Source organism: Mytilus galloprovincialis, chromosome 10, assembly GCF_965363235.1.
Source record: "Mytilus galloprovincialis chromosome 10, xbMytGall1.hap1.1, whole genome shotgun sequence".
NCBI classification, from domain to species: Eukaryota; Metazoa; Mollusca; class Bivalvia; order Mytilida; family Mytilidae; genus Mytilus; species Mytilus galloprovincialis.
The window spans coordinates 68,657,347-68,684,422 of NC_134847.1; the positions used below are offsets into that span (position 1 = coordinate 68,657,347).

The following is a 27,076-nucleotide window of genomic DNA, read 5'->3' on the forward strand; positions in this document are numbered from 1 at the left end:
GTTCAATAGTTATGCCCTTAAGTTACTTTGAAAATTGGTATTTATTTGTTTTCCTGAGGAAAACTTAAGTACCACACTGCAAAATTGTTGGGAATTGAAACAATGTCATGGATTACAAGTTTTTTTTTGTTAAGCCTGCGACTTCTGTCACAGAAAGCTTGACATATGGATAGTGATCTGGCATTGACAGCATAAGTTCACTTCTTATAAACCTCATATTTTAGAAGGCGGAAGAACTGGATGCTTCATTATTTGTATATAGATGCCTTATTTTATGAAGTTTCCTTATGTCCATTGTCCTTGACCTCATTTTCTTATGGTGAACAAGGTTAAGTTTTGGTAGTCATTTCCATATATTAGATACTATAAGCAACATGTCTTCTATATTTTGTGTATTGAAGGATTGTAAGGTGTACATGGTGCAACAGGCAGATGTCATCTGACCTTGACCTCATTTTCATGGTTCAGTGGTTAAAGTTGAGTTGTTGAGTTTTGTTCTTTTACTAATACTTTATGCAAAAGGTCAACTATATTTGGTGTATGGAACTATTTTATGATGTACATGTCAGTCACAGGTTTTATTAACCGGATTTTTGTGACAAAAATGTTGGTTATTGATTTGGGTTTGTACGGCGGTCGGCAGCCAAATGCTGTCAGTGCATTTACTTATGAATCTTTCTTCTAAAGCTTTTTAAATTTTAATATGTTGTTACTGACAACAAAATGGAGGTCAAGTTCAATAACGCCAATTTTGACTTTTACTGTTCAGGAGTTATGGTTCTTGAAAGATTGTTTCCAGATGTGTCCGTGCATTTACTCATGAACTGTTCAACCTAAGCTTTTCAAATTTTAATATGTTGTTACTGATGTCAGTGATGACAAAATGGAAGTCAAGTTCAATAATGACGATTTTAACAAAATGGAGGTCACATATGATATTGACGATTTTCACTTTCACTGTTCATCAGTTATGGTTCCTGTGATATTGAAATGCCAGGACACAAATAAATGTTAATAAATCTGGTTTGCTGTCGCTCTGACAACCTCTTGTTTGACCTTGATCTCGTTTTCAGTTTATTGCTATGTTAAGTTTTTGTAATTTGGTTGTTATTTTCTTGAACTATAAGCAGTAGGTCAAGTATATTTGTTGTATGGAATGATTTTAAGGTGTATAAGTCTGGAAGGTATCATCTGACCTTGACCTCATTTTTCATGGTTTAACATTATCTTTTTAATTGATTGATTGTTAGTGTTATAATGCCACTTTTGAGCTATTTCTTGGCACCTAGCTTATGGGCTTTATAATATATCGTTCAAAATACAATTTACTTATTTATATTTATTAATTTTTAAATACAACTTTTAGAGACAATCATAGTACAACATGTTTGTAAGTGGATTTAACATTCTGTGAGGATTAGTTACAACATTCACAAAAATCTCAAGAAAATATGGCAGAAAATATATACATGTTTGTAAATTCATACACACAAAGATGCTCTGTTAAACAAAGGAAAAAGATTATAAGTGATTCAGTCACCTTTTAATGTCACTTTGTGTAAAAGTAGTACAAACATTTATTGTAAAAAATATTGTTCACATTAATATAAACTTTTGCTCTGTAAAGGTTACATCTATCTAACTGATATTTATAATTATGTCTTGAAAGACATAATTCATGATCAATAGCTTTTTGTACAGGTCATCACTCATCATGTGTAAACATACCAGTGGACAGTATAACATATCAATATTTGAGCTTACTCTTTTTTTTATGTTATTTGTTGCTTACTATATTCAAAACATATAAACTTCCTTTCTGAACACAATTGAAATCTACAACAATGCCCAAATATCTTAGAGATACATCATGAAATGTACCTAAAATGAGATTGTACGCCTCCTAAATTACCAGTGATTAAGAAAAATACAGAGTTATAATAAATTTTCACATTCCATTGAGTAAATTAGGTTGACAAATTATTTGTTTTAATAATGATTCTATAAACAATATGCATCAATGCATGAGACAGAGACTATGGTTTGATAAACAATATTAAAATACAACCAAGAAACTCAGTTTAAACTTTTCTGATTCTTTATCTATGGGTTGTGATGAGCAAAGCTAAACAAATAAAAATAGAGATATAATTCATATATGAATAAAATAATTTTTTCACATGCTTCATAGAAGTAATTAATTTCAAAGTTAGAATAATTTAAATTTAAGATCAAAGCAAAGCGTACAAATCTTAGTTAACAATTTACTGACAACCAAAACACTTTTTGGTTTAGGTAAACAATTAATTAGAAGTTTAAAAAGTTTCTATGTAATAATAAAACCATGTGCTTTACAAATCTTTGTTCTTCCTTTTATCTTTTATACCTGAATCATAGCTACATCTATTTATTAACATAAATGAATGACAAGTTCTGAAAATAGCGCTATTTGCAGCCTCCTAGATTTGACTCAAGCTAGTGGTATGAACACCAGAGCAATATAGTGGATTTGTAAAAAAAAATGCTTGTTGATATTCCCCGTCACAAAGAGGAAAATGTGGCAATATAATGAATGATAAACATGCATAAAGATGAATATAAATCACAATACCCTGTGACAAAAAAACTTACAAAAATCTCGTTATGGCACCTTTTAACTATATCATACAACATTACACCTATAATATGTGACATTTTCTTATAATATTATTTTCCATCTCAAAAAAAATGTTTACACAGCCAACTTTATAGCACTTTTTGTAATTAACTGAGTCAAAACAAAATGGGTCATTTTGCACACATGAAGCCTGAACAATTTTACATACATATACAATTGTATCTTGTTAATAATGAAAACTAAATTGGAAAAAAATCAAATAAAAATTTGTCACTCTTATCATGATTTATGTAGATTTAGATATTAATCTTGTCTGTGGTAAATTGAACTGATATTTAATGTATAAAAATAACACTACAGATTAACTAAACGCTGTCAACTGATTGTCAAGTTTGATTTAATAAATTGTCCATTTATTTATCATTGTAAACCTAGACGCATATTTCATTGAATATTGCAAGCCAGATTGGAGTAAAGGCAATCATTGAACTATACAATTGATTCTCTATCATAAACTGATGTGCAAATCAAAAACAAAATTTGTTTACATGAAACCACATTTATGTCATAGAAATTTTTCAATTTAAAAAATAACATCACTTTATAAACTTTTCAAACTTCAATATCTTATAATAATGACAGAAATCATCTTCTGTAGTTTTTTCATGATCACAATCGTCACTGAACTCTTTCAAAACAGCGAGTGCTAAACACAACAATGAATCTAATATAAATCAAATTTTTGGAAAAATACAAAATTAACCTCCTACTAAAAATACAACTTATCCTTAAGCTAAGTGTACATATATCTTGTATCATTCATTTTATCTACATCCATAGCAGACATTTATTTATCCCAGAATTCCTCACAGGCAAACAAACAGTACTAAGTAACAGGTATGTACAATAAATTGTGCAACTCCAATTCATCAATAGCAGAATAACAACAATACGGTAAACGTATGGACTAACACAACATTAGATGTAAAACAACCAAACTATGAAGTACTTTCTACACTGTCTGATTTCTCTATACTTAATTGTGCTATTTCTTCATCTAGTTCTTCATCGTTTCCTTCACTATAGGACAGGTGTGGAGACAGACGGAATCCTCGTGTCACGTAGGTAGATAATTTTCCTGTTGATGCTAAAAGTAGACCAAGGTATGGTGCCGATGGCTTCATTGGTCGTGAAAGGTATTCTGGGTGATACTGCACTCCTACGTAATATGGGTGACCTATAAACAAAATATTAATGAGGGTTTGATTAATGACCTTAACCTTTAGTTGCACGACATATAAAATTAAAAATTCCCACAATCATTCAATTTTAACTTGAAATCTGAAACTTTTGACAATAGCATTGCACATGGTTTCTAAAAATCTAGTAAAATATGTAGATAACAAATTTTATACATTTAATCAAATACAAATGAACAAACTGAATTCTACCTGATGAAATTCTAGTCCTACCTAAAAGAAGGTACGTTTACAAAGAATTAATGTGATTAGTATCAAAATGATTAACATTCAAGAAAGTTGAATGAATAGAACTTTTATAATGAAATATTGACTTAAAATACAATATTAGACAAATTAAATATTTAAGTCAGATGTTGTCTTCTCTATTTAACAAATTTTATGTTAAAAAAATCTTTTATTTTGGGACACATGTTATGCATTTCCCCTCCTAAAATTATCATTTACCAGTTCAATAACGTCACACTAGATAAATGTTACCTTGTAGCTCCATTATTTCCATTCTTTCTCCATCTTCACTTCTACCAACAAACTTCATCCCTTCACCTTCTAACTGTGACACAATTGTAGGATTAACCTAACATAGATAAATATTATAATATAGTTATAGATGGAGACTTTCTACCTACATTAGCATTAACTTACTACTGTAAATGCTTTCATACCATGAAATAAAACATTTACCATGTTATTGATAAGAACGTTGTTTTTTTTTATATTCAATACTAGAATTTATGATCTGATACAGGTCACTCAAAAACTAATGGGTAAATTTTCATTGAAATAATAATGAACACACATCTATGTATTATGCAGAACTGAGAAAAATTTCCTCGGCTCCCACTTACCATTTTGGATTTTTCATCATTTACAAAAATTGTTGACAAGAAGATAGACAGAAAAACAAATTAAAAAAACTATAGAGTTCACGAATCCATGAAATAGGGGCCTAATCACATCCTGATATCATCTTCAGCTGACAAACAATTAAAATAAAATATCAACATCAACATGCTTCTTCAGACTACAGCTAATTTCCCAATGCATGTAAAGCAAGACTTTGGTTAGCTTGCTTGCTTTGATTCTATATTTGTACAATTGTAATTTGGATAACGTACAATCAAATTAAATATATATTGTTTGAAGATGTCAATGTTAATAACAAAGCTTGAATTAACGTTTATACAAACAAACAAGAGGCTCTCAAGAGCCTGAATCGCTCACCTTAATTCTTTTGGTTAAATCTCTCATCAATGATTATTTTGGCTTTTTATTTAAATGTTTTTTGGATCGTCCTATTTTCTTCAAAAGCCAAAAAAAATAATCATTTTCTCCTATGTTCTATTTTAGCCATAGGAGCTATGTTTCTTGACATACTAGATACTCTGAAACTCATTTAGCTTAAGTTTGGCTGAAATTGATACAGCAGTTTCAAAGGAGAAGATTTTTTAAAGTAAGTCAACATGATGAACAAATTGTGAAAAAAGTATTTAAAGGGCAATAACTCCTTAAGGGGTCAATTGACAATTTTGGTCAAATTGACTTAATTGAAGATCTTACTTTGCTGAACATTATTGCTGTTTACAGTTTATTTCTATCTATAATTATATTCAAGATAATAAACAAAAACAGCAAAATTTCCTTAAAATTATCAATTCAGGGGCAGCAACCCAACAACAGGTTGTCTGATTCATCTGAAAATTTCAGGGCAGATAGATCTTGACCTGATAAACAATATTACCAAACGTCAGATTTGCTCTAAATGCTTTGGTTTTTGAGTTATAAGCCAAAAACTGCATTTGACCCCTATGTTCTGTTTTTAGCAATGGCGACCATGTTTGTTGATAGATCAAAACTTCGGATACAATTTATAAATAAGATACCCTAAGGAACATTCAGTTAAAGTTTGAAAGTATTTGGCCCAGTAGTTTCAGAGGAGAAGATTCTTGAAATAGTTTACGACGACGACAGACGACGACAGAAGACGACGGATGACGACGGACGCCAAGTGATGGCATAAGCTCACTTGTCCCTTCGGGACAGGTGAGCTAAAAAAGCAAGCCTACCAACGTTTTACTCTACAAGCATTAGGAAATTAGCTGAAATACAGGTGATAAAATTGAGAATGGAAATGGGGAATGTGCTAAAGAGACAACAACCCGACCATAGAGCAGACAACAGCAGAAGGTCACCAACAGGTCTTCAATGCAACAAGAAATTCCCGCACCCGGAGGCGTCCTTCAGCTGGCCCCTAAACAAATATATACAATATAACAAGAGGCTCTCAAGAGCCTGAATCGCTCACCTTAATTCTTTTGGTTAAATCTCTCATCAATGATTATTTTGGCTTTTCAATTTATTTAAATGTTTTTTGGATCGTCCTATTTTCTTCAAAAGCCAAAAAAAATAATCATTTTCTCCTATGTTCTATTTTAGCCATAGGAGCTGTTTCTTGACATACAAGGAAATAAAATATAAAATTTATACTTGATACTCTGAAACTCATTTAGCCTAAGTTTGGCTGAAATTGATACAGCAGTTTCAAAGGAGAAGATTTTTTAAAGTAAGTCAACATGATGAACAAATTGTGAAAAAAGTATTTAAAGGGCAATAACTCCTTAAGGGGTCAATTGACAATTTTGGTCAATTGACTTAATTGAAGATCTTACTTTGCTGAACATTATTGCTGTTTACAGTTTATTTCTATCTATAATTATATTCAAGATAATAACCAAAAACAGCAAAATTTCCTTAAAATTATCAATTCAGGGGCAGCAACCCAACAACAGGTTGTCTGATTCATCTAAAAATTTCAGGGTAGATAGATCTTGACCTGATAAACAATGATACCCAATGTCAGATTTGCTCTAAATGCTTTGGTTTTTGAGTTATAAGCCAAAAACTGCATTTGACCCCTATGTTCTATTTTTAGCAATGGCGACCATGTTTGTTGATAGATCATAACTTCGGATACAATTTACAAACTAGATACCCTAAGGAACATTCAGTTAAAGTTTGGAAGTATTTGGCCCAGTAGTTTCAGAGGAGAAGATTTTTGTAAAAGATTACTAAGATTTACGAAAAATGGTTAAAAATTGACTATAAAGGGCAATAACTCCTAAAGGGGTCAACTGACCATTTCCGTCTTGTTGACTTATTTGTAAATCTTACTTTGCTGAACATTATTGCTGTTTACAGTTTATCTCTATCTATAATAATATTCAAGATAATAACCAAAAACAGCAAAATTTCCTTAAAATTACCAATTCAGGGGCAGCAACCCAACAACAGGTTGTCTGATTCATCTGAAAATTTCAGGGCAGATAGATCTTGACCTTATAAACAATATTACCCATGTCAGATTTGCTCTAAATGCTTTGGTTTTTGAGTTATAAGCCAAAAACTGCATTTGACCCCTATGTTCTATTTTTAGCAATGGCGACCATGTTTGTTGATAGATCATAACTTCGGATACAATTTACAAACTAGATACCCTAAGGAACATTCAATTAAAGTTTGGAAGTATTTGGCCCAGTAGTTTCAGAGGAGAAGATTTTTGTAAAAGATTACTAAGATTTACGAAAAATGGTTAAAAATTGACTATAAAGGGCAATAACTCCTAAAGGGGTCAACTGACCATTTCCGTCATGTTGACTTATTTGTAAATCTTACTTTGCTGAACATTATTCCTGTTTACAGTTTATCTCTATCTATAATAATATTCAAGATAATAACCAAAAACAGCAAAATTTCCTTAAAATTACCAATTCAGGGGCAGCAACCCAACAACGGGTTGTCTGATTCATCTGAAAATTTCAGGGCAGATAGATCTTGACCTGATAAACAATATTACCAAACGTCAGATTTGCTCTAAATGCTTTGGTTTTTGAGTTATAAGCCAAAAACTGCATTTGACCCCTATGTTCTATTTTTAGCAATGGCGACCATGTTTGTTGATAGATCAAAACTTCGGATACAATTTATAAATTAGATACCCTAAGGAACATTCAGTTAAAGTTTGAAAGTATTTGGCCCAGTAGTTTCAGAGGAGAAGATTCTTGAAATAGTTTACGACGACAGACGACAGACGACAGACGACAGACGACAACAGACGACAGAAGACGGACGCCAAGTGATGGCATAAGCTCACTTGTCCCTTCGGGACAGGTGAGCTAAAAAAGAAGATGTGGTTTGATTGCCAATGAGACAACTATCCACAAAAGACCAAAACGACACAGACATTAACAACTATAGGTCACCGTACGGCCTTCAACAATGAGCAAAGCCCACACCGCATAGTCGGCTATAAAAGGCCCCGATAAGACAATGTAAAACAATTCAAACGAGAAAACTAACAACCTTATTTATGTAAAAAAAAAATGAAGTTCAGTGATAATGAATGCCATACTTAACTCCAAATTGTACACAAGAAACTAAAAGTAAAAATAATACAAGAATAACAAAGGCCAGAGGCTCCTGACTTGGGACAGGCACAAAAATGCGGCGGGGTTAGACATGTTTGTGGGATCTCAACGCTCCCCCTATACCTCTAGCCAATGCAGAAAAGTAAACGCAGAACAATACGCATATTAAAATTCAGTTCAAGAAAAGTCGGAGTCTGATGTCAGAAGATTTAACTAAAGAAAATAAACAAAATGACAATAATACATAAATAACATCAGACTACTAGCAGTTAACTGACATGCCAGCTCCAGACTTCAATTAAACTGATTACAAAATTATGTCTTCATCATACGAATATCAGGCACAATCCTCCCAGTGAGGGGTTTAGTATCATACCATCATATAACATATATGAGAAGAACATAACCTGTGTCATGCCAACAACTGGTTTTTAAATAAATGTGTTTAGTTCCGATGCAAAGACCCTATAAGTGAATCAATATTAAAGCCAAAATATGCAATCTTTAATGACCTGACAACATTATTGTAACTATATCCCTTCTTAATAAGTCTATTTAAAGGTTTTGTTAGCTTCTGAGGTGAATACTGACATTTTTGTGCTTTATAAAGAATATTACCTCATATCTGTGTCTATGTCTTTCTTCTACAAAACTTTGTTTACCATACAGTTTTCCTGTAATTGAATTAATAATAGTGGTATTCAATATACATATTCATATCTATGTTCATGTGTAGCAAATTGAATCAAATGAAAAAATGTGTTCTTCAGCGACAAGCACAAAAGTTCTGAAAGTGGAAAAATAGCTTTTCTATAGTTTTATAGAGTCAGTGTCCACTATCTTAACATTTTTTTTTTATTTTCAAAAACATTGTTTTTCTTGTACTGTTTATGACAGTCAATATGTCATAATCAAAATCAAAAATCTGTAGTTTGATGCAGAAGTTTCTTAAAAAATTTGAAGACAACAGAGTTTCTATCAGATTAGAAATAAAATGATCTGTTAATAAATTATTTTGAAAATTTTGTCATAGTAACTACTTAGACCACTCTGCCACCAAGACTCAGAAACAAACAAGATTAGAGATGTTAATTTGATCCTTAACTGAAGGATATAGCTAGCATTTTTTCTATATGTGTTAAGACATTCTTTTGTGTCTTTACGAAATTGCATTGGAATTCATGCCAGGTGAGCTTAAAACAGACATTCTATCTAATCAAACCTATCATATGATTCCAACCAGGATACAAAAATTAACAAAATCACAAAAATTTTATAATTTTCAACTCACTCAATATAGAACTTTCTGTATTGAATAATGTTTTTCTTTTTCCTAATCTCATGGTGCCACCCATCTGACCTGTGTTATGTTCTGGCATGTCTATCACCTGAAAACAATAAAAGATTTTGGGTGATTTAAAGGTTGGTGATACTATAATGACATGCATATGTCTTGCTTGTTGGCTTGCTGTCTGTTTGGCATATGCAGACTGTTTTCCCTTGTATTCATAAGGTAAAGAAAGCAAGGACAGCAACTCTTAATGATTGTTTTTGTATTTCAACATTGTTGACTTCAAACAAAATCAGGGAAATAATTCTGAAAGGTGGTCATAGGAGCTTATGACAAATAAATGGTCTGCAAAAAAAAAAGATACAAGATAATCTTGGTGTGAACACAAATTTCAAGTCAATAAATACCATTATTCTATATTGGAATTATTTTAGTAGGTTTCTCTATATGAATTGGATTTTGAATAAAAAAGCATATTCACTTGAGAAAGTGTTATTCACCACACTAAACGTCACACGCTTTTACATGCAACGTTATGGTAAAATGTTTCGTGTAAAATTTGTTTTGGTATATGTTTGTCATTAAATACATTTTCTTTTCTCGGAATATGAAATAAAACAATTACTGTCTTTTGTTTCGGTAAATATGGGGTTTAATTGACTTTTGAAAAACTGATATTCACTTCGGCCGTCAGCCTCAGTGAATATCATTTTTTCAAAAGTCAATAAAACCGCATATTTACCTCATCAAAAGACAGTAATTGTATAATATTTAAAGGAATAAATGAATGGATTTTTATTTCAAATTCAGTTATTATTATATTTGAAGAGGAAGTGTTTCCCATCCATTTCCATAAGAATTTCAGTAGAGCATGTACCAGTCATTTTCCTTTGAAAGGTTCATCTTTTAAATAAATTATTTCAGCCCAACTATTGTAAATTGGTCCGACCATTTGTAATGAGCTATGTCAAAGAAATCAAACATCTTAAACTTTAAAACAAGAATGTGTCCATAGTACACGGATGCCCAACTCACACAATCATTTGCTATGTTCAATTGACCATGAAATTGGGATAAAAACTCTTATTTGGCATGAAAATTAGAAAGATCATAGCATAGGGAACATTGGGCTTCAACTTCATCAAAAACTACCTTTACCAAAAACTTTAACCTGAAGTGGGACAGACGGAATATATGACTGTTTTGAAAGCCATGCCTCATAGTTGTGTAGAGATTTGGTAAACAAACGTAAAATCTTAATTTCATAAAAATAAAATAAAAACTTTTGTCAATTCACCAAAGTTTAAAGGAAATTGGTTTAAGCATTTGTAAGTTGTTGTTTGACATGTAGAGGACCAACAGACAGACAATAGTATACCATAATACCACCCGTAAACAGGTATAAAAATTATTTATTAACAATGGATAAATTATTATAACACAACAATATAATGCAACAAGACAACACATAAACTTACAACTGGATTTTTAGTTTTTGGATTAAATTCTGTAGAATGAGCATCCTCTAATCCTAAAACATTTCTGGAATATTCTATCACAGCACACTGTAAGCCTAAACATACACCTGTAACAGAATGATGAAGTACTTAAATATTATATTAATTTGGTACAGTTTTTAACAACTGTCCTTTTCTCCTTACAAAATTAAACAGTCAAAAGGATGAAAGAGTAACCGTTAAAAGTTAGAAAATTTTACACCAAAAACTAATAAACTTTACGTAGATTAAAACAGATATACTGTCATGTTTTATCATACTTTTATTCAAGCTTGTTGCTGTGTATGAAATATTGTAGAATCCAATAAAACAATTTGCTCTTGGAATGTTCTCTGAAATAAAACTCACTTAATATCTGGTGATAAGCAGAGAAATGGATAACTTTGAGTGGGGAAGTTCCTTTTTTTTTTTTTTTTTTTTTGTTTAGATTATAAATTAAATTCTCTATGGAATTCATGATAGTTCATTTTTCAACAACATTCATTTTAGACTTTTTTAGGTCCACATTGTCGATATAATTATGATTTTTATTTCTCATCTTTTTTTTATAATGTAGTGCATGTCTTGCTTCATATTCATACCTAGAAATGGTTTGTTATTTGTTCTTGCCCAGTTTGCTGCTAAACATTTGCCTTCTACTCCTCTCTTACCAAATCCTCCAGGTACCAAAACTCCACTGAAAATGTAGCCAATGTTAAATGAAAGGAAGAACAAAAGAACATAAAAATCAAATAGGACAGAATACTGAATTTGAAGTTCTTCCTGCAGTCTCATCTTGGACCCTTAAAAGTATGGGAAAATTAATGCTGTCACTATCCCAAAGTAAAGTATGGGAAAATTAATGCTGTCACTATGCCAAAGTATTACATGCAAGCCTCAACATCACATTCGTGTAAAAACAATAGTAAATAAATTGCACAGCTGGAATACGACTGCAGAGGTCCAACCCTGAACCGTTGGGGCAAAAATGGAAACAATTTTCACGCTTGATACATGTTTGAATTTGGATTGTAATTAAATATTTGACACATTATAGGTTTTGGACACAGAACAACTGTAGTCAAAGAACTTAGTATTGGTAATATGCTCAATTTTTTGCTTTTGTCTAATACACTATGCTGTTGCAAATTGCCCCCCCCCCTTTTTTTTTTTTATCTTATGCATGCTGTTGCATATTTACCCAAACCCGAAAAAAAAAAATTGGATCCCCCTCTCCTGAATTTCTTTTTTACACCCCTCACACACCCCACCCTCCATTTTTTTCATCTCCCCCGCCCTTTTTTCAAAAGAAAAAAATTCTTTTCTTCAAGTTATGGTCATAATTTCAATTCAAATTTCCATTGGAGATGCAACCATAATTACCCATTTAAATACATCTTTTAATTCAAAATTCTAATAATAAAAATTAATACATCAGCATAATTTTCCCCCCTGTTTTGTCCCTAATTCCGAAACGGTTGGGAGCCATAACCCCCCAAAGCCATTCCTAACCATCTCTTTGTGATATGGAAAATTGTGGTATAATTTCAGAGAGATCCATACACTTAAACACAAGTTATTGTCTAGAAACTAGAAAAATGCCTTTTGGGTCTCTCTTTTGCTCACAATTCCTAAACTGTTAGGACCATAACCCCAAAAATCAAACCCAGCCTTCATTCAGTGGTTATAAACCTTGTGTTAAAATTTTATTGATTTCTATTGCCTGATACTAAAGTTATTATCTGGAAACCATCTGTCTTCTGACGACGCTATACCAATATACAACCAAAATTTTTTTTTAAATTTGCGGTCGTATAAAAATAATACGTTAGTATCATATACCCTGAAAATTGGAGTATACCTTATACAAATTTGGTCCGTTTGAAAAAAACCTCATGTTGTGGAATAAGATTGTATACTTACTTGGCACTGACTAGTTGATGCCATGCATCATGGTATTTGGATGGATTTTCTTTCATCATTGCTGCTTCTAAATGATCAGCTTCTATACACTGAAAAAGAGAAAGATAGGTCATTTTTCATTAAATGACTCATCATAATCTCAAAAGTCTCTAATTTTAACTTTGTTTACTCCATTTTTGAAAACTTACAATTTAGTTGACCTTTAGTCCTTGGTGGAAGAATGGGACTAAGTATTTCATGTGACAATCATATAATGCATCCTTAACATCTATATGACTCAAGTCTAGCCTATTTTTATGTTTTTGAGTAGATAATAACTCTACTGCTTTTTAGGAGAAAAGTACTCTTTATCTAGACTTTTTTCAAGCCTTCAACTTTAGTAAAAAAAGCAAGAAATAGCGAACCTTCATTCCTGGCGGTGGCATCCACAAATATTTACTCTGTGGTTAAAGTTTTTGAAATTCTAATTACTTTCTTAAACTATTCTTGATTTCTACCAAACTTGGACAGAAGCTTGTTTATGATCATAAGATAGTATCCAGAAGTAAATTTTGCAAAAAACAAAATCCATTTTTTTCCATATATTACTCATTAATAGATTTACTTTCCCTGCCAGGAAACAAAACATTCACTTTGAGGTTTTAAAGATTTAAAATTTTTAATAACTTTCTTATATTATCCTGGATTTTTACCAAACATGGACAAAAGCTTGGTTATGATCAAAAGCTAGTATCTGGTAGGAAATTTTGTTAAAACTTTGTACCTGTTTATCTGTATTTTACTTATAAATGGACTTCTTCCAGTTAACATTACACACAGTCTGCAGTTAAAGTTTTTGAAACTTTTATTTCATTCATAAACTATCCTGGATTTAAACCAAATTTGGACAGAAGCTTCTTACAATCTAAAGATAGTATCAAGAGGAATAATTTTATTGATTTTTCTCCTCATTTTTGTTGAGTCTGGGATAATCATTAATAGGAGGTGAGACACTGGTTTAAAGGGAACCCTTAAACATTTGGATGTAAGCCTTAGAGAAGGATTAATATAAAACAACTAGAAAGTAGGCTAAAATCTACACTATCAAATGTAATTCTGGTATAATCTTACCCTAAGGTTAAGTCTATGACTAACACACAATGAGGAATGTTGTAAGGACTTTATAACAGATGAGTAAGCATCTTCTAGCTGTGTGTACTTTCCTACTAAAGCTATTGTTACTTCCTTCAATAATCTGTCATGTCTACAACAAAAATGTAGAAATATAAAAATTCATTTTACTGGAGCAAAATTCTAACTTGATCTATTACTTGTCATAGCGTTTAACTGTATAACAAATATTAAGTCAATATCTTCAAGCATTAACGAAAAAAAAGTTTGGAAAACTGATTATTTTAAATATGTGAATTTTCTACGTCCAAGGACCATAACTCTGAACAGAATCATCAGACCAGACAAAATTTGAACTTGATTTGTAACTTGTCATAATAAAACTATATATACCAATTATCAAATCAATATCTTCAAGCATGATAAAAAAAAGTGTGGAAAACTGATTTGCTGGACTGACGGATGGACAGAAAGAGTGCAAACCTAAAGTCCCCTTCGAAAACAAAAAAAATGTTTCTTGACAAGTATGGTAACACAAATACATATCATATTGTAACTTAAATATCAAAGTATATAATATCATCAATAAATTATAGAACATTGACTGGATGGAATCTAAATAATGGTCACTTCACTGCACTATATTGTTTTTTAAAAGGTAGTGATTAATCTTGGAAGATAAAGATATGTCAGTACCATGGGATTTTGATTGCATGAGAAGATATAGATATCAAGTCAGTACCATGGGATTTTGATTGCATGAGAAGATATAGATATCAAGTCAGTACCATGGGATTTTGATTGCATGAGAAGGTATAGATATCAAGTCAGTACAATGAGATTTTGATTGCACGAGAAGGTATAGATATCAAGTCAGTACCATGGGATTTTGATTGCACGAGAAGGTATAGATATCAAGTCAGTACAATGGGATTTTGATTGCATGAGAAGATATAGATATCAAGTCAGTACCATGGGATTTTGATTGCATGAGAAGGTATAGATATCAAGTCAGTACAATGGGATTTTGATTGCATGAGAAGATATAGATATCAAGTCAGTACCATGGGATTTTGATTGCATGAGAAGGTATAGATATCAAGTCAGTACCATGGGATTTTGGTTGCATGAGAAGATAAAGATATCAAGTCAGTACCATGGGATTTTGATTGCATGAGAAGGTATAGATATCAAGTCAGTACCATGGGATTTTGATTGCATGAGAAGGTATAGATATCAAGTCAGTACAATGGGATTTTGATTGCATGAGAAGATATAGATATCAAGTCAGTACAATGGGATTTTGATTGCATGAGAAGGTATAGATATCAAGTCAGTACCATGGGATTTTGATTGCATGAGAAGATATAGATATCAAGTCAGTACCATGGGATTTTGATTGCATGAGAAGATATAGATATCAAGTCAGTACCATGGGATTTTGATTGCATGAGAAGGTATAGATATCAAGTCAGTACAATGGGATTTTGATTGCATGAGAAGATATAGATATCAAGTCAGTACCATGGGATTTTGATTGCATGAGAAGATATAGATATCAAGTCAGTACCATGGGATTTTGATTGCATGAGAAGGTATAGATATCAAGTCAGTACCATGGGATTTTGATTGCATGAGAAGATATAGATATCAAGTCAGTACCATGGGATTTTGATTGCATGAGAAGATATAGATATCAAGTCAGTACAATGGGATGTATAGATATCAAGTCAGTACCATGGGATTTTGGTTGCATGAGAAGATAAAGATATCAAGTCAGTACCATGGGATTTTGATTGCATGAGAAGGTATAGATATCAAGTCAGTACCATGGGATTTTGATTGCATGAGAAGGTATAGATATCAAGTCAGTACAATGGGATTTTGATTGCATGAGAAGATATAGATATCAAGTCAGTACAATGGGATTTTGATTGCATGAGAAGGTATAGATATCAAGTCAGTACCATGGGATTTTGATTGCATGAGAAGATATAGATATCAAGTCAGTACCATGGGATTTTGATTGCATGAGAAGATATAGATATCAAGTCAGTACCATGGGATTTTGATTGCATGAGAAGGTATAGATATCAAGTCAGTACAATGGGATTTTGATTGCATGAGATTTTGATTGCATGAGAAGATATAGATATCAAGTCAGTACCATGGGATTTTGATTGCATGAGAAGATATAGATATCAAGTCAGTACCATGGGATTTTGATTGCATGAGAAGGTATAGATATCAAGTCAGTACCATGGGATTTTGATTGCATGAGAAGGTATAGATATCAAGTCAGTACCATGGGATTTTGATTGCATGAGAAGATATAGATATCAAGTCAGTACCATGGGATTTTGATTGCATGAGAAGATATAGATATCAAGTCAGTACCATGGGATTTTGATTGCATGAGAAGGTATAGATATCAAGTCAGTACCATGGGATTTTGATTGCATGAGAAGATATAGATATCAAGTCAGTACCATGGGATTTTGATTGCATGAGAAGGTATAGATATCAAGTCAGTACCATGGGATTTTGATTGCATGAGAAGATATAGATATCAAGTCAGTACCATGGGATTTTGATTGCATGAGAAGATATAGATATCAAGTCAGTACCATGGGATTTTGATTGCATGAGAAGATATAGATATCAAGTCAGTACAATGGGATTTTGATTGCATGAGAAGATATAGATATCAAGTCAGTACCATGGGATTTTGATAGCATGAGATTTTGATTGCATGAGAAGATATAGATATCAAGTCAGTACCATGGGATTTTGATTGCATGAGAAGATATAGATATCAAGTCAGTACAATGGGATTTTGATTGCATGAGATTTTGATTGCATGAGAAGATATAGATATCAAGTCAGTACCATGGGATTTTGATTGCATGAGAAGATATAGATATCAAGTCAGTACCATGGGATTTTGATTGCATGAGAAGATATAGATATCAAGTCAGTACCATGGGATTTTGATTGCATGAGAAGGTATAGATATCAAGTCAGTACAATGGGATTTTGATTGCATGAGATTTTGATTGCATGAGAAGATATAGATATCAAGTCAGTACCATGGGATTTTGATTGCATTTCATCCAATCTTTACCCCCAAAAAAATATATAGTGGGTAGGAAAGCACTTATTTTTATATGCTTAGGGCAGGTCATGAAGTTGAAATTGTGTGGTTAAGTACATATGCAATTGTATGGGTGATGACAATTACCTACCTATCAGATAAATCTTTCCACCTCATCATCATTCTACTACCAAAAGGAGAACTAGATGTATTGATTTCTAATTTCTCCATCAGAAACTTGGACACTCCCTGAGCATGTAGTAGTAGAGGAACTCTGAACAAGGAGGACACGTCATGGATTGAAAATACCTGCAAGTGGAAAATTGCATATGCTGTTACTCTTCTTAGTAAAATTTTAATAAAAGAATTAGAAAATATTTCAAATATAAGAAAGATATATATTTTAAAATTCTTTAAAAAATATGTGTTATGATTTTTGAATCCATATAAAAAAAACTTTTTTGTATCTTTTGACAAGTTAGTTAATTTTTCATGTTTTACTGAATTTTTATTCTTTTTTTATACCAGTGTATTTTTTTTATGACAAAAATCCAAGAATATGTGTGTCCATTGGAAACCATACCCAGCCAACAAACAACTAACTTTTAAGTGATCTCAGATCGACAACCTAAATATTCAAGTTAAACATGTTAAATGTCATTACAAACATTATTGTCAAAGATCTTTTTTTGTCGTAGTATGCACTGTCCAAATATTCAATGGAAATGTACCCTTTTTCGTTGTTTTTTTCGTGGAAAATCAAAATGAGGTACTATTTGTGACGTCATGAATAGAACGCAGGAACGTTAATTGGTAACAAAAAGACTAATTTTCTATCTAGCCACTGTATTAGCTATTATTCATAGTGATATTGGTCAATAAATTCCAGTTTGAAATTTAGTCTAAATAAGGGGGCCATAATAGTGCCTTATCGAAACCTACTCCTTAAGCATTTACATAAAATAGTTATATATTTTCTTTCTAATGTCAAAGACAGATTGTTGACCCCTAGATATCTCTTTAGATTTTGTTACTTGTAGGTTGCTTACATATACACCACATATTTCCTTCTATTTATATTTGACAGGCTAACACATTTTTAAATAACCTTCCTTGATATCAGCATATGTAACAGTAAATTTAAAGCCAATGTACATTTGTATAAAGGAACCTTTCCCGTTGTGATTTGATTTTCTTCATTTTTCTAAAGCCTAAAACAGAAGTCATGTAAGTCGCTTCACACAAAATGTTTATGTTTGTATTATATATGAATATGTTTATCCTTACTTGTTGTGGTTTAACATGACAAAATAATGAGATTTTAGCTTTAACTGGATCAGCTATTGGTAGAGTACTTCTACATACAATCTGAAAACAAACAATAAATCTCAAAGTATTACATACATCATGTACATCGAGAAAAAAAAATTGAAAGAAACTTCTACAACTAGCTTTAACTACATAAGGGATACATAATATACTTTTACATATCTGAATAATTTATAAATCCAATTGAATTTATCAGTTTTTTTTGGAATATACTTTTAATCAATAAGTAGCATGAAGTTGCATAGGGGAATATATATGAAGACACACAAAAGTTAACTTGAAAAAAAACCTACAGCATTTACTCATATTCTGTGGAAATAGGACGTTTTTTCATATATACTAATAGACGCTATCATACCAGATCTGGACTTAATCCTAAACCACGTAGTTCTCGCACACTAGCCTGTGTGGGTTTAGTTTTTTGTTCACCTGTGGCTTGTGGCTGAAAAAAGAATCAATTAAAACTGTAATTTGTACCTCCTGTCATGCCTGTATTATGCATAATATGACGCAAAAATATTTCTGAGGTCACCATACCTGCGAACTTTTCAAAATACCTAGAGGGGTTTTATGTGCAAGATGGCTTTCAAAATAGTACAAAACCTACAAAGGGGCCTTCAAATTCATTTTAAAGATGTTTATTTGCTTCTTCATACTTATACAATCCCAACCAATTGTAAAATTTTTTGTTTTATTCTAAATTGTGGATTAAAAATTTCCAATTGGGAGCCTCCATGGGGGAAAACCCACACAAATAGTGACAGTTGACAGGTGTGGGTCACATTAAAATCAATCAACTCAAATAAGACTTTCATTTTTGTATAAGTTCATTTCAAATTCTGCTCTATCATTTTATATGGAACTTTGTGTGTTGGCTACATTTTGTGTAGATTCTGAAGTTAGTATTACATGTATGTTGAAATGAATATCTAAATGAATGAAGTTTTTCGTGAGGGATATTTAAATGTTTATTGCTGGTGTTTTATCTTCACAAGAAGCTGGTAAACCAGATGCATTTTTGCCGAAATTCCAAATATTAAAATTAAATTGAAAATTTAAATATTATCCTTTACTGAATCTGAAGATACCCTCGCCTAAAAGTGTACAAATCATTTAAAACATTTAACTATAATAGCTATGTTCCAATTTGATATTTATAACCTGCATCCTATTTCTAAAATTTAGAATTCTAAGCCATTTTACCTGAGGTACTAAACTGACATGTACTAAGCAATAGTCTTCTCGTTTGATTCTGAAGTGGAAAAACTGTCTGAATGCTTCAATGAAAGGCATGCCCTCTATATCTCCAATGGTTCCACCAAGCTGATAAATTCAAATAAATACAGAACATAATTATCATACTTATAGTATTCAACAGTATTGTTGCACACCAAATAATAGGATATCTTTTAACACATGTAAGAAGTCAATTTACCAAAGACAGTCCAATTTATTCAGTTGATATATATGTTATATAGAGAGTAATCTAACTATACAGGCTTATAGACTAACCAAATTAAAAGCTTACAATAAACCATAAAGGAATTATTTAGTCTTTTCTATTTGACTTTCAAGTTTGTTTTATTAAGAACCTGCCTTCCTGGTCTACTTACAAAAGATAGACCCGTGGAGGGGAAACATACATTCTTTTGTGGCCTGATCCTAAATACCTAAATTATTGACAATACAAACTTCAAGAGTTTTATGATCACCATCTACAGGTATTTTAGCTACTCACCTTTACAATACAACTTTAGGAGTTTGATGATCACCATCTACAGGTATTTTAGCTACTCACCTCTGCAATACAAACTTCAGGAATTTTATGATCACCATCTACAGGTATTTTAGCTACTCAACTCTACAATACAAACTTCAGGAGTTTGATGATCACTGTCAACAGGTATTTTAGCTACTCACCTATACAATACAAACTTCAGAAGTTTGATGATCACCATATATCGCATCCACAGGTATTTTAGCTACTCACCTTTACAATACAACTTTAGGAGTTTGATGATCACCATCTACAGGTATTTTAGCTACTCACCTCTACAATACAAACTTCAGGAGTTTGATTATCACCATCCACAGGTATTTTGGCTACTCTCTCAACCCAGTCCATTATAGCATCTGTTATATGTGGTACAACTGTCAAATTATAAAACATTGAAAAAATTAGTTTTCTGAATTTATTGGCTTTTGAATCTAACATGTTTAAAGTATTTTAAAGAAATTGTTGAGAAAACAGTAATGAAAAATCAAACGATATCTAAAACAAGAGGCTGTCACAACGACAGCAAACCGGATTTATTAATATTTATTTGTGTCCTGGCAATATCACAAGAACCATTAGTGATGAATGGGGAAAGTGAAAATCGTTAATATCAAATTTGACCTCCATTTTGTCATCAGTATCAACATATTAAAATTTGAAAAGCTTAGATTGAATGGTTCAGGAGTAAATGCAACAACGTGAATGGAAACGCCATTTTACAATCTTTCAAGAACCATAACGCCTTAACGGTAAAAGTCAAAATCGTCATTATTGAACTTGACCTCTATTTTGTCATCAGTAACAACATATAAAAATTTCAAAAGCTTTGGTTGAATGGTTCATGAGAAAATGCACGGACACGACTGGAAACTCCATTTTTCAATCTTTCAAGAACCATAACTCCTGAACGGTATAAGTCAAAATCGTCATTATTTAACTTGACCTCTATTTTGTCATCAGTTACAACATATTAAAATTTGGGAAGCTTTGGTAGAACAGTTCATGCATAAATGCACGACACAACTGGAAACTTCATTTTTCAATCTTTCAAGAACCATAACTCCTGAACAGTAAAGGTCAAAATCATCATTATTGAACTTGACCTCCATTTTGTCATCAGTAACAACATATTAAAATTTGGGAAGCTTTGGTAGAACAGTTCATGTGTAAATGCACGGACACGACTGAAAACTCTATTTTTCAATCTTTCAAGAACCAAACTCCTGAACGGTAAAAGTCAAAATCGCCATTATTGAACTTGACCTTCATTTAGTTGTCAGTAACAACATATTAAAATTTTAAAAGCTTTGGCTGAACGGTTCATGAGTTAATGCACGGACAACATTTGATTGCCGCCCGACGGCCGGCCGGCCGCTGTACATCCCCAAATCAATAACCGACGTTTTTGTCACAAAAATCCTGTTAATAAACATCTACAGGTAACATGATGAACATGTAATAAGCAGAGTCTTGACAAAAGAGGTCTAATATCTGACATTAACATATTATTTTTTTTACAAAAATAAAACATTTGGTCTGCTTATTACTAGTTTCTATGACTACTCAACAAAGTTTGATACTTCCTCATGAAAATCCTATCTCAGTTTATATTGGATATTCTATTTAGACACTTGAAAATTCTACCTACCTTGAACTGTTTTGCCAAGGTAATCTCCCCTTCTTTCTTTGTTGATCACATGTTGGTAGATCTTTCCAGTTGTAATGTTGTTGTCACGATGAAGCGTGATGTCCAGGAAGCGTTCATAATTTCCAAGGTCAAGGTCAACTTCTCCACCGTCATCCAAAACAAAAACTTCACCTATAATGAAAGTTTTTTCTTCTTCAAATGATTGATCTTTTCTATAATTTACCATCTTCCATAGATTAGGTCTCTCCTTATATTTTTCTTTTTATTGAAGCTGTTTTTTACCATGTTTACTAAACAAATCTTAAAGTTTATTCTTAAATGGTAAAACAAGATTAAAGTTAATTAATCTGCCTGGTATTGTATTATTTACACCACTTTTTTTTATACTAGCCCTTCCTGATTTTTTAAATTGACATTGAAGTAAAAGCTAGTAATAGTAGCTTCTCTCATAAATTCAAATACTTCTTTATAACTTGGTCATTCATTTATATCAAGTGCTAGTATTTTAAACAATTAATATTTTACATCTTGCCATTGACCTGCCCACAACTACATACATGTAATTTAAAGGATACATGTGTAATTAATGCAAGAATGTATGACATGTATAATGCATACAAAGATCATGTATTTTGTTTTGTTTTCTATGTTGTTGAGTGTTTGTCTCACTGAGTTACAACAAAAGTATCCTTTTATTCACATAAATAGTGTTAAACAAACCATGTTCATAAGGTGAGAATGTGCCAGCATCAATGTTTATATAGGGGTCAATCTTGATAGAGGTCACTCTGACACCACATGACTTCAGGATCATTCCCAAGCTGCTAGCAATAACTCCTTTCCCTATTCCACTGATAACACCACCAGAAACCAACACATACTTCATGGCTTTAAGTATTCCTGCCAGGATTCTGAAAATATCAATTACATGAACTAATCAATTATTACTATACAATACCAATATACCCTCCTTAGTCATGATTATGACCAAGTTGTTTAATATCCAAATGGTAAGGTTTGTTTGGTCTTTTGATTTTGCAATTTGCTTAGAAACTTTCCTTTCAAAATTTACCTACCAGTTTGGTATTTTTGTTATGTTACTTTTTTGTGCTAGAACTATGTTTGATTCAGAAATTATGTATGCAATGCAAAAGCCTTTTCTTTCTCCGATTAAATCTGCCATAGAGCTTTTGTGCATTGAAAATGGCTTACTGAGGAGCTTAGCTCAAAGTCTCCATGTCCATAAAGTGCGCCATTGACAAGACTTTTTTGCAACTTTATTTCTTTGTGAATTTTATTAATTAACTCTGGAAGTTTCTCAGGCTTCCAATCTTGATTTAGTTTCAAGGTGTGATTGATTGATTCACAATTATTGTTTTTCCATTGCAATGGAATTCTCGACTGATTTTCGAGCATTGTACACGTAATCCCTTATAGTAGGAATAACTTTTTGCGTATCCCCTCTTTTATTGCTACAATAACATTTAATTAACACCTTCAACTTTGTACACGCGTCAGACTATACAATTACACGCGCCAGAATATACAATCATTGTAAATAGTGAACACCTGTTGAAAACTCAAGATTGTCATTAATTTCCTTTCATCTTCAATCAATATGCATAAACATGATAAATATCGTTTAATGAGGCAATAAACAAATAAAAAGATGAAAACATTCACATTTCAATTTTCTTTTCCTCCTGTTTGATTTCAGTTCTTTGTATTTCACAATTTGTGTCAATATTTTCAGGACAATGATGCACAAATAATTCATTTTGCGAGCTTAATATATATTGCACGAAAAGAGTTTTAAAAAACAAATTATAAGATAAATAATATGTTCTAAAACACAAGGAAAAGTAATCTCATAATAGTAATACTGGCTGTTATTCATAATAGATGATAAAATATTATGTAAATAATGTTTCATTTTTTTCTATCAATTTTAACTTTCTTGTCCCTAAAATTATTTTCTTTTGCATATTCTTTTAATATTTATTGCAATAATTAATTTTAATTAAAAAAAAAATGTTTTCTTGTCGATAAATAGTTTCTTGTTGCTTGTTGTCGCTAAAATAATTCTTGTTGTCGCTTCTTGTCGCTAAAAAGTGAGACCGTCATGTTCAACTCAGACCATCATGTCATTCGTGACTGGTAATCTTCCTTCTTTAGTTTAGTATAAAAGGTTCGTATATAAAAAAATATATATATTGATAAAATGGTCTTATCTAATTCACATACGAAAAAAGAAAATAGAAGTCATACCAAATATGAGCAATTCAACAGTGGAACATTGTGTATGTAAATTAAACTATCCTCATCAAAACACGTGCAACAAAAAATGTGCCCCAGCTGAAATGTAAACACATTACATCAAAATAATATGTGTTCTGACATTTCTGTCTAGCTGGTCTTTTGCTTTTTTTGTATTTTAAAATGTTATAGATGTATATCTGATTCCATTCACCCTTTTTGTCATAAAATTAAGGCCAGATCATACAACCTTGTTTATGTTCCAACCTTGCCGCCAATCCTCAGGAGTTGACGATAAGATGGATTGATAAGTCAGGAGAATTCCCGAGTAAATCAACTATTTCTGGTTTACGGTTTCTTTGAAAACCAGTAAGATTAACCAAAGTACTTGTATGCTGTTGACTCGAAATACAAAAAAATAATTTAAAAAACTCTACTTTCTGAACAAAGTATGTTTTTTAGGCCTGTTTTTTAAGCATGTGAACATGAAGAACTTTGTTTTTTAATATCTTCATCTTCTTTAGGGTTTCAGTAGTCCTTCGGTAATCCTTATCGCCTGTCATAGATGAATAAATAAAATCGTATTATCATTGACCTGAAAAGCCGCAATGAATGAGGCTAACAAATGTAACAAAGAAGCACAGAAGCATACTTATTTGATGTATGCTTTTTTGTGCTGTCAATATATATAATGGAATTTAATGCGACTGTCATACCGAAAGTGAGAGATTTAGCTAGCCTGCTATAAAATCGTGATTTTCTACATGATAAGAAAATACTTGTACCAAGTCAGGAATATGACAGTTGTTATTAATTTGGTTGATGTGTTTGAGCTCTTCGTTTTGCCATTTGATGACCGCGTCACTGATGAGCCTTTTGTAAACGAAACGTGCGTCTGGAATTATATCGTACAAAATGTAATCCTGCCGGTCAGGTATCTATGATGAGTTTATTCGTTATTTATAAGGGACTTTCCTTTTTTGAATTTTCCTCGGAGTTCTTTTTTTTTTGTGATTTCACTTTTTTCTCATTGATCTGAAGATTATTTATTTAAGAATTGAAAGCTTCTTTTTGTAAATTTATTGGGGTGTAAAAGTGTTGATCAACCCTATACAATTACTAAAAGAAGCATTCAATTCTTATAATTACATTTTTTATAACAAGGTAATGCAAAATCGATTTCTATCATTTATTTCTTAATCTAAAGTCATATGAAACGAGTGAGTGGTGAAAAATAATGTTTATCCAGTTCTTGAACCAATGCATGTATATATCATAAACTTAGTCCTCTGTGTACGATTTTATCATTATTTTCGAAAATATATCATATAATCGTCAATTTTTTTTCTCTCTGTTTGTTATGATTTAACAAATATGGCTGCTCATTAAATGCCGTGTTTTGAAGCCGAGTTTTACCGATTGTCACCTTATAGTAAACAAATCACAAAAAGCATGGGTATTGAGCACGTGTTTAACATGTATAATCAGATATTTGTTTATTTCAATGACAGATCCATGCGTATTGCGATCACCGGATTTTTACGAGGAGGGTTACGCTCGGGTCACTATGCATACGGAAAATATGTCGGCGAATTGCTTCCTGGAAGCAAGCAATTAAAAATAAGTAAACTTCTTCTAAATGTGGACAAATTAAAGAATTTTCCTCAGAAAAAAGAATATGAACATAAGTTGTATAATGAAAACTATCCATTTAGACGTTATAAAAAACATATGCATATTTTTTTTTAATTTGAGGTTTCTTATGACTTTAAGTTAACCTCTGCACTTTATTGTGAGGACACGTGTCATCATGAATGTACCGTTTGCACTTCATTGGGATATGAAGATTAATTTTAGTATGACGCGCAAGCGTTCACTGTTATCCAATCAAAATAACGGATTCTCAGTTCCGCCGGAATCATACATTGTTAGATAAATCTTAATTCTCATATTTACTAAGTATAACAGTCCTTGCATATTCTAAGCATTAATTATAGTATCATATATGTTTCTTTACTTATGTCTATTTGTAACTCATTGTCTATGGACCGTGGTGACAGTATAAAGTAGGGACAAGGTCTTTTTGCACGTAACCGTTTGAACTTGATAAAAGCTCTTGTCTGTTGCTCAAATGACTTAATAATTTCTATTGAAATCAAGCGCTTATGAGCAAAATCATTTCTTAATATATTGCTGCTAGTCAGTATACAAATGGTATAGTTCCTTAACAAGCAACACGAACAAGGCGTTGCAGAAGGTCATGTTTTTATCTGCATGAATGTTTATGACGTCTCTATACACTAAATCCATTGGATGTTGGATGTGTACGGATTGATAATTTAGTTTTTGATGCATGGATTTTTTTAGTAGTTGTTAGTGGCTTTTATCTAGCTGTCAGTAACTGTGAGTAATCTCGGATCAGTACGCCACGTAGTGTCTTTTTGTTGTTGGGATTTATAAACAAGTACCCGTCCACGTCCACTCGGTGTTTTTGTTAAATGCATTTCTATTTGTATCCATCTGATGAGTTAAGCTTATTTCAACTTATTTTTATAGTTCGTTATTATGTTGTACTGTTACACCACGGTCCCAGGTTAGGGGAGGGTTGGGATCCCACTAACATGTCAACCCCGCCACATTCTGTATGTGTGTGCCTGTCCCACGCCTGGAGCCTGTAATTCAGTGGTTGTCGTTTGTTGATGTGTTACATATTTGTTTTTCGTTGGTTTTTTTTTGTACATGAATTAGGCCGTTAGTTTTCTCGAATGAATTGTTTTACATTTGTCATTTCAGTGTCTTTTATAGCTGACTATGCGGCATGGGCTTTTCTCATTGTTGAAGACCGTACGGTG

At 32.0% G+C, this 27,076-nt stretch overlaps 1 protein-coding gene across 2 annotated transcripts; it reads right to left on the reverse strand.

Annotated features, from left to right (window-relative positions):
- Positions 1-1,332: 1,332 nt before the first annotated feature.
- Positions 1,333-24,548, reverse strand: LOC143048231 (CTP synthase 2-like). 2 transcript variants are annotated; one of them, XM_076221782.1, is made up of 16 exons: positions 24,475-24,548; positions 22,689-22,879; positions 21,969-22,139; positions 20,594-20,694; positions 19,747-19,866; positions 18,902-18,985; positions 18,502-18,582; positions 17,366-17,523; positions 14,121-14,253; positions 13,011-13,099; positions 11,690-11,784; positions 11,070-11,176; positions 9,592-9,688; positions 8,919-8,974; positions 4,357-4,453; positions 1,333-3,854 (listed from the first exon to the last, which is right to left on the reverse strand). In XM_076221782.1, exons 2-16 carry the CDS (start codon positions 22,852-22,854, stop codon positions 3,616-3,618), a joined length of 1,794 nt encoding a protein of 597 aa, XP_076077897.1. In that variant the 5' UTR covers positions 22,855-22,879; positions 24,475-24,548; the 3' UTR covers positions 1,333-3,615. The 2 variants fall into 2 exon arrangements, with proteins under 2 accessions (XP_076077897.1, XP_076077898.1); XM_076221783.1 differs by lacking the exon at positions 24,475-24,548 and adding an exon at positions 24,237-24,256.
- Positions 24,549-27,076: the final 2,528 nt, after the last annotated feature.

Excerpts from the sequence above, each read along its gene's own strand:
- LOC143048231 (XM_076221782.1), bottom strand. The coding sequence starts at position 22,854 with ATGAAGTATGTGTTGGTTTCTGGTGGTGTTATCAGTGGAATAGGGAAA. Across the intron at positions 8,975-9,591 it reads TACAGAAAGTTCTATATTGA|GAAAACTGTATGGTAAACAA; the intron begins GTGAGTTGAAAA and ends ATTCAATTACAG. Across the intron at positions 3,855-4,356 it reads GGAAATAATGGAGCTACAAG|GTCACCCATATTACGTAGGA; the intron begins GTAACATTTATC and ends TTTTGTTTATAG.